Source organism: Camarhynchus parvulus, chromosome 5 (assembly GCF_901933205.1).
Source record: "Camarhynchus parvulus chromosome 5, STF_HiC, whole genome shotgun sequence".
NCBI lineage: Eukaryota > Metazoa > Chordata > Aves > Passeriformes > Thraupidae > Camarhynchus > Camarhynchus parvulus.
Genome location: NC_044575.1, coordinates 50,784,011 through 50,796,865, shown reverse-complemented (window position 1 = coordinate 50,796,865; position 12,855 = coordinate 50,784,011). Strand labels below are relative to the sequence as shown.

The 12,855-nt window shown below is 36.8% G+C and overlaps 1 protein-coding gene across 2 annotated transcripts in view; it reads right to left on the bottom strand.

Annotated features, from left to right (window-relative positions):
- Nucleotides 1–12,855, bottom strand: part of PPP2R5C (protein phosphatase 2 regulatory subunit B'gamma) — a 71,123-nt gene that overhangs the window by 21,215 nt on the left and 37,053 nt on the right. For both annotated transcript variants that reach the window (XM_030950559.1, XM_030950560.1), the window contains one exon: nucleotides 965–1,164. In XM_030950559.1, coding sequence (XP_030806419.1) covers nucleotides 965–1,164 — 200 coding nt within the window. The remainder of the gene's footprint in view (nucleotides 1–964; nucleotides 1,165–12,855) is intronic.

Genomic DNA, 12,855 nt, shown 5'->3' with positions numbered 1-12,855 from the left:
ACAATCTTCATCATAAGCAATGTCCTACATACTATAAATCCTTAGAATCTTTGAAGAAGCTTCAAAGTCTGATTTGCGGGAGAATTACTAAATTTGAAGTTTACATTCATGTTAAAGAAGCACTGTTTTCTCAACCCACTGAAAATTCACCCTAAGTTATAAAACCTTGGGAAACATCATCCTGTTACACACACCCAAGAGCTTCTTGTAGGCTTATTAGTTAGGAATTTCAAAATATGCCTTCTGTTCCCAGGGTTTTGCAGACAACAGCTACAGAACCCCAACTGCTACTCCAAGCCACTGGTGTCTGCTCACCACCATGATGAGAGATGAAAGACTCTGCTGTAATTTCGTGGCCTCCTCCTCTGGAGAGGACTTGCAAACAACAGAAAAATAAGCTAAGACTAGCTAGCCAGGATTTGGATATTGAGAAGGGAGGGACAATGCAGGTCTGAATGGCTCACATAACGTGCTCCAGCAGAAACCTCATCTGCCATCCTGTGTACAATAAAGTCTGACTCTCATTCTCACCTCTGAACACAGAATAAAGTCAGTCTCTGGTACTGAACAGGATTACAAGTGTCAAGCTTGCACATGTGACCTTAATTCTAACCTTCCAATTTTTTCAAATTTCGATTTTACAATTTACATGTTTTTTAAACAGTTTTCTGCATATATATGTGTGTGTATGTATGCATGTACTTAACTCCCCTCCCTAATTTTTTAAATACAAGATTTTGTTTTTACCAACTTTACCCATCATCTAATTCTGCTTCATATATGTGTCTAGTTTCTGTCTTACAAAAAGAGAAAAATGAACACTGGCAATAGCATTTCAAAGTCCTGTTACTCTTTTGCAGATGTGCAAACATAGTTGATCTTTTCTGAAAATTTCATCAAAATGGCTTGAGATAAATTGATACACTGAAGAAGCAACATTGAATCATAAACCAGGAACACTTACCATATGTACTACTTCAGGGTAAATAGGTTCTGTGATCACATTGCGATTGTGTGTGATATATTCTACCATTTCACTTAAAGCTGCTCGTTTTACTTCCTTCCACTTTAGGTCACTTAGTGGATCAGAAACAAAGTCAAAAAGTACACAACATTGTCGTAACTTCTGGATAAAAAGCTTTTCTTGATCCGCTGGAGGAACATCTGAAAAGTGAAAATAATTATACAATGTTTAAATTATACTGTAGTGGATTCACTGCCCTCCCCATTTTTACTTTGTGAAACACAGGTATAAAAGTGTTTAAGATTACAAGCAAACTTTCTAAATCTTCATGCAACTTTCAGGAATATCATGTTCCAGAGAATGAACCCCACTGAAATACTCTGTACATATCAGGATGATTAAAAAAATTGCAACAGTGACGCGTAACTTGCCCTTGCCAGAAGCAGACACTGCATGGAAAAAACACATACTTGAAGAAATGCCTGCATGTGTTTTGCTTAAGTAATCCCATGAGCCATTAAAATGACAGATATACGTGAGATTACAAATTATACATAGCAAAAACTTCCAGGATCAGGACTCAAATATCTAGGAAATACTAGATAGCTGGCCAGAGGTAAAGAAAGCAGTACTGTATTTTGACTGCAGCAAAAACTTCGTGTCCAATTAAAATGGCCACACGATTACATCACGAAGCTTAAGAAATGAAATGCTAACACAACACAGAGAATCTGCCTAAGTTTATACCATAACACATTTTATGTTTCTGCCTAATGACTTTTTTATTGTTAAATATGAACTACTAAGGCTGTAATAGCATGTTAAAAAACAGGACTAGAGTGACTTTGTAAATAGTTGTAAACCTGCATTTTACTCCCACTTCTCCTAGTCGATGAGCTTTTCTTTTTCCTTAATTATCATCAAATGCTAAGAATTTTCTTACACAAGCAGCAACAGCTACCATCCAAGTATTTCAAGTGGTATTACTGAATACAAGCTCATTGCGTATGTACAACCTAATTAACTGAATGTGTAACAGATCTAGAGTCCAGGTGTTTAAATACCAGTTGCTCTCCTTGTAAGTGCCTGAAAAACTCCCTATGATAACAAAGGTGGAATAGCTCCTCTCTTGAAGAGAAGCTGCTTTCCGAAGTATTTTTGATATAATAAATCTGGAAGACATTTGGTTTAAAACAACTGGCAATTTTTTATAGTTACTTGCGCCTAATTGCTCTGAAGAACAATTCCAGTAAGAAAACACTGTATAGTAATAGCCCTGGAGAACATACAGGATAAAAATGCAGTCTTCATGAAAGAAACCACAGCCAGTTATAAACTCTGGATTCACCAAGACACCTGAGGCAGCACAGAATTCTAGAAGTAAAAAGAAGGTGCAAGGTAACAGGTGTCTCTATGCAGAGCAACAATGTTCTGACAAATAAACCAAAATTCCTGTCCAGGGTTGTGAACCAAGCCACACAAATTTTGTATCTGAATACCTGTGCTTTTATTTATTTGAATCAAAAAGTAATGAATAACTTCTCCTGAGAAAATACCAAAAAAGTAATTAATTGAGAAGTCTGCATATTGAAAGCCAGCCAAATTTATAACCTAAATGTAGAAAGTCTCAGACATACCACGTGGTTGGAGTGATACCTTTAACCCATTAACTGAAAAATGTAAAACGGTTCAACCTGAAGCATAACAACAGCTGCACTTAGGGATGCTGTGCTATGAACGCATACTCCACACAATCCAATACCTAAACACAGACTATAATTACACAAGTAATGGACATACAATTACAGTGATGACAGTACACTAACCTTAAAGAGAGGAAGCATTAAAGAGGTAATTACCACTAATAGTGAAAGTTAAAGACTAACAACTAAGAAGATCAAGAAACACCTTCAGCTAGGCAAGCCACCTCCCTCGCCATTTATTTTGAGGTAGCTTAACTATTTTAAGTACCTCAGTCATCCTCATTATTTGAGAGATCCTCTTTATTTATACAGACTAAGAACCACACATGTTTCTAAAGAACTATGTTTTGTTTATCTGGGTGAGACATAACCGCCTCCTTTAGGAGTATTCATCCACAGCTTTCAAGTGTCTGGACCTCACATCTCTTCTAGTACTTTGTCTGGAGTAGTTGCCTTGAAATCAGGATCATCCCTACTTTTAAGGTCTGAAAGGATGATTTCAGCATGATACCAATCAGAATGTGGTTAAGAAGGTGACTTGAGTAGCCCATAATTTTTGTGCAGAGTATGTGTGCACACCTGCAGAGCAGCTCTGGGACACCCAATAAGTCATTTATCCTCAGACATTTGCCAGGGACTACCTGGTTATGCTCTTTCAGTTAACTGCATGCCAATTTCTAAATCACCTTCCAGTTTAATTAAGCGATAACTTCTCACTTCCATTTGCTTAATTAACTGGCATATTTGAAGAGAATGCCATTACGGAAAAAAATTCACTACTTGTGCAACTCTGGTACTCCATTCTCTGATGGCTGTGGGAAGGTCATAATTTTTCAGAAGCTACTCCTTAAAATTACACCAGAATTGATATTAAGAGCTATTCACTAAGCAAAGTTTTTAAAAAAACCCCAAACACCATCACTGCCAATCAAACCAAACCAAACCAAACCAAAACCCCATATATTCTACTCCCCTTCCCCAACTGGCAGCAATGGTTTACATAATTTTCACAGGACTTGCTTCTGCACAGTAGCAGTAGAATAATCTTTTTTATTCACATGAAACACTTATCCCTGTCAGTACTCGTATCTTAAATGAGTACTATTTTTGCTCTTCTACTGGAACAGAGTACAGTTTGTTGCAATCCCAAAGAAGGTCAGTCTCATATTTGGATTGAACACCCATCAGTTTCTGACACAGCTTTACAGAAATTTATTATGACATATTTTATGCCTAAGCCTGCAACATTTATCCTACTGTACTTTTTGTAAGAGAGAAATATACACGGGAAAAAGTATCAAAAGATGATAGGTATTATGAGAGTAAGGTACATCTCTGGGACAGAGGGATCAGCTTTTTGTCTTGTTTGGGTTGTCCAGAGGGTTTTTTCCTTACAATTACATGGTAACTCTTGGATCAAGTCATACAATCTACAGATATGTAAGCTCAGCCCCTTCTGTTTTAACAGCCTCAATACAGAAACAGCTATTCAGTATATTCAGTATATATTCAGTATAAAATTTTTAGTATCATCTTAGCCTGTGGCCTTGCCAGATTTTCTGCATACTGATGAGTATAAAATAAGATACTTTATAACTGATACTAGCTGTGCTTTTATTATCAGATTAACTAGACCAATATCTCACTCTGAAAGGCACCACTTCCGTCTGTATTTCCCTTTGAAACAGTCAGGTAAAGACCAGAGGTATTCAGCTACCAGGTCCTCAGCAGAACACAAATAATTGGCTGGAAAAGTTTAAATTCAAATACTGAACTCTGTATGGAAACAGATTCTTTGGAAGGTTCAGGCATGTCTTCAGTAATTCCTACTGTGTGAGTTCACTGCAAACAGACTTCACACTGGTAGCTGTCCTCGACCTCGCGTGTTTCTCAGCCAGGATGTGGCACTGGTCTGCACCCAGGAGCTACCACTCCCACCCCTTCTTTTGTAATGTACAGACCAGCTAAAGAACTAAAACCTGTGAATATTCTAACAAAGCAAGATGTCTTCATATTAAAACAAAATTTTCCTGGTTTTTAAGAAAATTAGCTAAGGTAAAAAAAACAGAAAACATTGAAGTTTGTGTTTTCAGTACCTGAGCTTATGTTCAGTATTCTACGACACATAAATATTTTTGCTGTGCAGGACTGTAGAGATCTTACTGTTTTCTCAATTATATTTTTTATGTTCCTTCAGATCTAAAACTGGTATTTACAGTCATGTATTGTGACTCTGACATCACTGGGCACTGATGGCAGATCCATCCCCTACCTTTTTCATTGAAGCTCATTTTTCTGTGACAACAGTGTAATATAATAGCTGCTGAAAGGAGGACAAAAGGCAAAGCAGGGTAAGTGGGTGACCCAGAGATGTCACATGAAACAGCTGATTTCTAGTACAGATTGGAACTGAAATAAGGTTGAATTTCAAGTTTTAGGTCATATTCTGACAGAGAGAAGAGCTGATGCAATTCCTACCACAAAACACAATTTGTGGTCAGTAAAACACACTATATTACATCATTTTAAAAAGAGAAAACCAGAGATATGGTTAACAATTTGCAAAAAAATACATTCAGAACACAAAATTAATTTCAGTTTTGTGACTGCTTTTTTACTCATATATAAAAGCTTAGTAGAGGTATGAGATTTGGTTGGCTGACAGGTCCCTATCTCATTGAAGGAGAAGTAGGTCCTTTTTGTTAGAAGGTCATAGAAAAAAAGACAAATGGAACATCATATGCTGAAAGTAACTGCTTCTTTAATACACTGGGGTACAGCAAAAGCCCAAGCATGAGGATGATGCCTGCTTGCAAATAGACAAAACATCTCATGAAACATGTCAGCAATCCTAATGAAGGACTAGAATTGTTAATGATTTGGAAAAACAATATTTAATTGTCAAGTAGAGTGCTACCCAGAGGATATCCCCAAATTTATTGGTCACATGGTCCCTTCTGCTAGTCAAAAGTATTAGTGCATTTTAAATTTGATGTTCATCAGCAAAAAAAGCAGCATTACTGAACCTTTGTAAGAAGCCCTATAGAGTTGTACTTCAACAAGGGGACTCTAGTATCTTGCAATGTTCTCTTGAAACACTTCAGTTGACAATACCACAGCAGCATTTTTACAAAGAATAGAGTTCAGTGCCTTGAGTAAGAGAAATGGAAACTGCTAGACACAAAGGCAGAGGAACTACACAGCATGGAAAGGAGAATATAATCTGTCAAAACATGGTTTTACCAGAACTAATACTTTTTCCAAAACTAGGGATCAAGTCCTTAAAAATGAGAAGAATTAGAAAAAAAATAGGATATTACAAAAGCTGAACCAACGCCTGATAAAATTCCATTTAAAATATTTACCTTATTTTGGAATTGTATAACTACCATCCTAATTCAAAGCAAGAAACACTATTCTGGAATGATTTTTATTGCATTTCTATTATGTGACCAACTCTTTATAGTTTTTAGTGATTTTACTGAAATTATGATGACAATAATTAACACTAATTAAAGATGACAGTCTCCCATTAACAGAATTATATCCTAACACATGATATTAGAAATAAGTGGGTGGCACATGGAAGAAAACTTCCAATTCATGCATGGACAAATTTAATTAAAGCTACTTCTTCTAACAGCATATAAAAATAAACTCAAGGAATACCAAAAAGTACTAAAATTATACACAATACATTTTACACTGTAACTAGCAACCAATAGTGGGAGTTTGGCAGCAGATAACTCAAAGCAGGCAAGATGTTGTATGGATACACTGGACTAACAAACACATAGAAGATACTGCTGTTTATATTGTTTTATTTATTGACCCTGCAGAAACATTTCTTTGCCAAAAAAAATACTTAAAACAAGAAAAATGACCACAATTACCAAAAAGCCACAGGAACACTCATGGAAGAACAGAGTGCTAGTACTAAGCTCAAGAGAGCACCACATATAAACGCTTTAAGTGGCACAGAAGAGGAACTAATTTCTGTTCTTTATCTCACTATTGAAGATTAAGGGATGTACATATCAGTGTTGTAAAGTGTCATAAAGAATACAGGCTTAATCTAAAAGAATTGAACTCTAAGCTCAAGGTCCTTCTCCAACTACCATGCATGAGACCTGTAAACATTCCTGCTGTGTTTTTTTTTAAACACTGCAGACATTTCCCATCAGAAATAGGACACTGAAAAGCAGATAGACTTTTGTCTCATCTATAAGCTCACGACTCCCAAACAACTCTCGATCAGTAATTAAAAATATTTTACAGGCACTTAGAGCTTCCATAAGGATTACAAGAAAACACTTAACTACTCCAACCAGGTATTATCAAAGTAAAGCTGTTTTGTTCAAGGCCAGCTAGAAGGAGAGCTGAAAAGAGCAGGTGGGTGCACAAGGGAAGTTTCCAGTCTCAGGCAGTGCTTGGACAGTGAACCAAAACTTCCAAATTGTGTCCTTCACCTGCATCAGCTGCCCTGTGGCAGCCCTGTGATGTTCAGCACCCGTGCAGCTACTCCAGACACATAGGAATGAGACCTAGCTGCAATTACAGGCCAATGTCCACTCTTCTGCATTCAAGGAACTGAGCTGCTGCCAGAATACCATTTGACTGCTCTTCAGATAACAGAAATTTGCAACTGGAAAAAACCTTGCCTTTCACTTCCCTGTATTTGAAGAAATTACACCCTTCCTATCTGCCACTGTTGCACATTTTCACCTGAAAAGCTGACACCCAAAATGCGATAGACACACAAAATATAATTACTTTCCTAAATACTGACAGAAAAAAAGGTTTAAAAACAATACTTAAAATTATAAATATGTGGCACATCTTCTACCTAAATTTCTAAAAGCAAGTGCCTTTTATTGAATTTTCAAGTAGTTCAATTTCTGGACACTCAGATACTCCATTTTATTTACTGTTTCTATGCCAATCTGCAGCCTGGATGAAGCTGTAACTCCACTTACAATGAAAAAGTTATTTCACCTGTGACAGCTTGTGTATGAAAATAGTCTTAATCATGTGTCCAGCTCTGGGGTCCCTGACACAGGAAGGACAGGGACCTGCTGGAGTGAGCCCAGAGAAATGATGAAGATGCTCAGAGGGCTGGAGCACCTCATTTGTGAAGACAGACTGTGGGAAATGGGGCTCTTCTGCACATAAGAGTAGTCTGGGGAGAGTTTATAGCACCTTCCAGTATGTAAAGGGGCTACAAGGGAGCTGGACAGAGACTTTTTACAAGGGAATGGAGTGATAGGACAAGAGGTAACGGCTTTAAACTGACAGAGGACAGGTTTGGTGTCGTTAACATTAGAAAGAAATTTACTGAGAGGGTGGTGAGACACTGGAACAGGTTGAGCTGAGAATGTCCATCCCTGGAAGTGTTCAAGGGCAGGTCAGATGGGGGTCTGAGCAACCCAGTCTGGTGGAAGGTGTCCAAACCCATGGCAGGGGGGCTGGAACTGGAAGTTCTCTAAGGTCCCTTCCAATCTAAAGCATTTTATGGTATGATTTTATGATACAGAAGTGCAGGGGAGGGGAAGGCAAGAGCAACACGTTGGAATTCATTAAGGTACATAGCATTTAAGATTTTTGGTTTCTACATAAACAAATCTCTTGGCTGAATTTTCATTCAAGAGCAGCTTTTCATTTGATTATAAGGCTTTAAAGTAATATTTTTTATGTAATGAAAAAAAAAGGCTGTTAGAATCAAATAAGCTATTACCAGACTAATTAAACAGCAACTGAAAAGAAAGAGGAAAAAAAAAAAAGGACAACACCTCAAGAATCCTATGGTTTAAAGGAGCCTGAAAGGAATGGGAAGCACATGTTTTGTCACTCCCAGCATGAAGCTCAAAGCAGGTGCTTTACAACACTAATCCCCTCTGAAATCTCCAGTCACTGGGGAATCCAGCACTGGTGGCAGCTACCTCCTAACAGAGATTGCACCATGGTTTTGAGGATAGAGGAACTAAGTAATGACATTTAACTGTCAAAGACTTAAGATGGGAGATTTTAAGGACTGATTAATAACGAAATAGGAAAAAAGGTCTGCTGTCATTTTAAACTATTTGGCATAATTTTTACATACTAAACAACCTGAGGCACTGAAATTACTGCCAGTAACTTTCTTCTAGGTGTAAATCATAAGTCTGATGATGATAAGGGTGAATCAACAGTGAATAATATGCACACCATATTATCTAACGATTTTTCCAAAGCAGACCAATGCCACTCTGAACCAAGCTCTTGCTTTACAGAGTTTCATCAGAAGTCAATTGTGTTATTAGAAGCTATGTGAAATTTTTAAAAACCTCAAGAGGATATTTATAACATGGTTAAGAGAAATAAGGAGTTTTACACTATATTAAAACATTTAAAAACAGAAAGTGAAAAGTAAAAGCAACAACAGCATAAATATTTCAAAGGCAATGTAGCATAAAGAGGAAAACAGGAATGCTTATACAGAAATGACATGTGAAACAAGCCGAAATGGGCTTGAGCTAATGAAATGGAAATTCTACCTGAAAATTAGGGAGAAAAATGGCAAGGAGGATAATCAAACAGACAAAGGAAGAAAAAAGTGTCTTAACAGGGAAGGAGACAAACCAAACAAAGAACTCTCAGTAAAGCTTTTTGGCACACATACAGTTAATATGACAGCAAATCTCACTTTTAAACACAAAACACTAAAAGAAAATCCCTCAATTTCATAGCCACTAGAGTGTACTTGAATTCACTCTCAAGTTACCCAACATCTTCAAATGTGCTTGAAAACTTTAAAATAGTTTTAAAATATATGTAACAGTCCGTCTGAGAAAATGAAGCACTACTGTTGTGAGACCAGACCTCAGCTATATTCTGTAACATAACTGAAGTGTGTGGTGTAAGTCAGAAGAAAATGTGCATTAAGTAAACCGAAGAAACACATAAACCTGAATAAACCCTGCCACTCTGGACACTTGGATCAAGTAAGTATCAGGTAATCAAGCCTACCCATCTGCTGTAAGCAAATGCACAGTTTCCTTAAACACACCCAAACTCCACACACCAACCCCTAATTTTAGTCAGATACTGCTCTGAGTAATTTGTCAGTCAATAGTACCTGTCACACATCCGTGATAAATACAATTCAAAGAACACTCAATTGCCAAAATGTAAAATAACTCAGTTCCTTCTCCAGAGCCTGTCAGACTGCCTCCCCCTCTCCTCACTCCCTGTACATTTGCTAAACCTGGGGGCTGCTGCTTACTTTCTGCTAGATGCCAAAATTGGTGAATTTAACGATGACACTTAGAATAATCATTAACAAATATCACAAGCTGGGGTTTGTGTAGGCTTAGAAATAGATTACACAATAGATTACAAAGCAGGAAGGAAAGCCCCCCCAGATTTTCTGTGATCAAACCTGATGTGTTTCACACTCCAATGCAACCTAAAGCAAATACCCAGTCCCCACGCAGGAACTCTGGTTAAAGTTATAAGCACATCCTTGCTTGTCTGAAGCAAACATTTATTTTGAAATTAACAAAACTTCCATAAACCTTCCTTGAGGACAACCCTGGTTTAGTTTTCTAAATTCTCCACTCTATTTAAAATTAGAAATAGGAAGGGTAAGTGTTTTTTCATAGAAAGAGCTTAAACAGCACAGGTCACACAGAGCCTGAGATGCAAACTAAGGTCCTGAATGGCTGATCAACGTCTAAATCACCTCAAATTGTCACACATCACTACAAGATATGCAAAAGTGTTTTCACCAGAAATCAACAGGGCTTTTGTGGTTTTCTTGAGAGCAATTTCTTAATAGACTTCAGTAGAGAGCAAGCCTATCTCTGGTACAGGGTGTTTTTTGTATGTATTTGAAGGGGTTTTTTTTGGGGGGTAGGTGGGTAAGAGTTTTTGTTTGGTCAGTTTGGGTTTTTTCTTGTTTGATTGTTTGGGATTTTTTCGTTTGTGTTTGATTTTTTGTATCCACTGGGAAAAAAACCACCAATTCAGTGCATAGTTTTCCTCAATCACAAGGAAGCAGCACACAAACAATGATTTGGTAAGAAAATAAAGAAATATATTTAGAACTAGGTCAGTAAATTGCTTAGCAGTCAATGCTGGCCATGTCAAATGCTAAGAGCAATTATGAGCAGTTCTCTGTTAGGAAATAAAAATTGCCTTTCTAACAATGAAAATTTTGACTCAAACAAAGTAGAAAGTCAACTATGCCCATTTAAAAATACATGCTTTCAACATCTAAGAAGACTGAATAGACAATATACCTGCATGTTTGTCAGGAGTTAAGTGCATAATGATTTCCCATTTAACCCAAAAATTATGTAATAATCCTGCATAATCCAACATTATTTTCCTCACATCACATTTGTATGAAAACATACACATTTGCTTCAACAGATGTCTTCAGTCTCAGGTCATACTAATCTCCAGTCCCACAAAGGAATTCTAGCAAGAACTGAAAATCTACCTATTAGCAAAAGTGTCCCTATTGCTTAGCTGCCAGAAAAGCTGACATTCTGCTGATAATTTCCACCCCTTTCACACAGGAGAAAGAGTGAACTGCAGTATGGAATACATTTAAATTGGAGCCTCCAAGAAATCTGCAAATTTACAGGGCACAAACAAGTTGATTGGCTGTATTAGCTCTGAATCCAAGACTGACTCCCTGCTACATGTCCAGAAGTCCTGGACACATTAAGACATTTTACTCCCAGCACATTTTTCAAAATATTCATTATTCTACTTACATTTCCCCTTTTTAACAGAAGACTTAATGTGCAATGAAAGCAACTTGTTCTAATTTCTTCCATTTAACTACAAGATTTGAAATGCTTTGTTCTGCAAGATACATTAATGATTACTGAGTTTCCAATGACATGAAATAAGAAAAGTTATGCAGAGAAATGTATGCTGAAAATTTTGCTTCTGCGAGGATGTGTAATATTCTGATTCAAAAGCCATAAAAATCTTAATTGTACTGGGACAAGAACAAATCAGTTTTTATTGCATGCAAACAACTTTAAGACAGTCCTCAAAAAACCTCTGTGGATCAATTTTTGGATTTTAAGGCACTTTATACAGATTAGATGTAACAGGAGCAAAAAGTATAAAAATATTATGGGAATAGGTTGGAAGAAAAGATCCATTGTTACAACTAGTTTGTCTGGAAAATTTTTTTGAAAAAAAAACTTATTACACCCAAAGAACAGACATCACATTGACTTTTTGTTGGCCTTGATAATTTTGTTCAAGTTTTCTTTCCAGTATGACTTGAATGAACACAGGACACCTTTGAAACATCACGGACATTGTTATACATTCACTTTAAATATAAAAGTAGTAACATAATTTGGTTCTAGAGGCTGTGTGAAGCCACACAGTTGGTAGATTTAATCCAAAATGCAAACTAAAAACCTTCCATAAAAATCTTTAAAATTAAGAAGTGCTTCAAATTGGTAGGCTTCTATAATCAGAAAAGTCCCAAATGAACAATTTTAAAATTAGTTTTTAAATTTTAAACTTCATGTATAATTTTTTCTTCATGAAATTCAGATCGTTATCAGTAACAAGAGCAATTATGAAAATTGACACAAAACTGTCACTTCTACTACTGATAACAATGCAGAGTCAGATCCCACCCCTAAGTTTAACTATACTTTTATTAAAGAAAACTGCATTGGCAATTGGTTATAGCAGAAATGGTATGACATGATTTGTATGCGCATTATGTGGAATTGATTAAGGGATGCGCAGATGTGGCTTTAAAACATTGTGCACTCCAAGTGCCATTTATCTCAGTTTTATCACTTTAGACAGGGTGGTGCACACAGAGGGCAGCTCTGTGAGGCTGCAGAGACTCTACTTTACCTGTATGAGGTGTCCACCCCCAGCGCAAAGGTTAGAGCACAAAAGCCACCTCCCCCCAGATGAACATCTTGTCTACATATGATGCAAATAACCCTGTATTTATTAAATATTGCTGGTACTCCCTTAATCTGTGTGGTTTACAGTGCAGTTTCAGTAGCTAATTATTTGATAGCACATGGAATTAATTATACAGAAGTCTCAATTATTTATTAGAAGCTTCAAACAGAAGTGGAAATAAAAATTTTCCACAGAAACAGATGATACTTAATTTTTACCTTAAAATGTATTTCGGAGCAACCATCACAA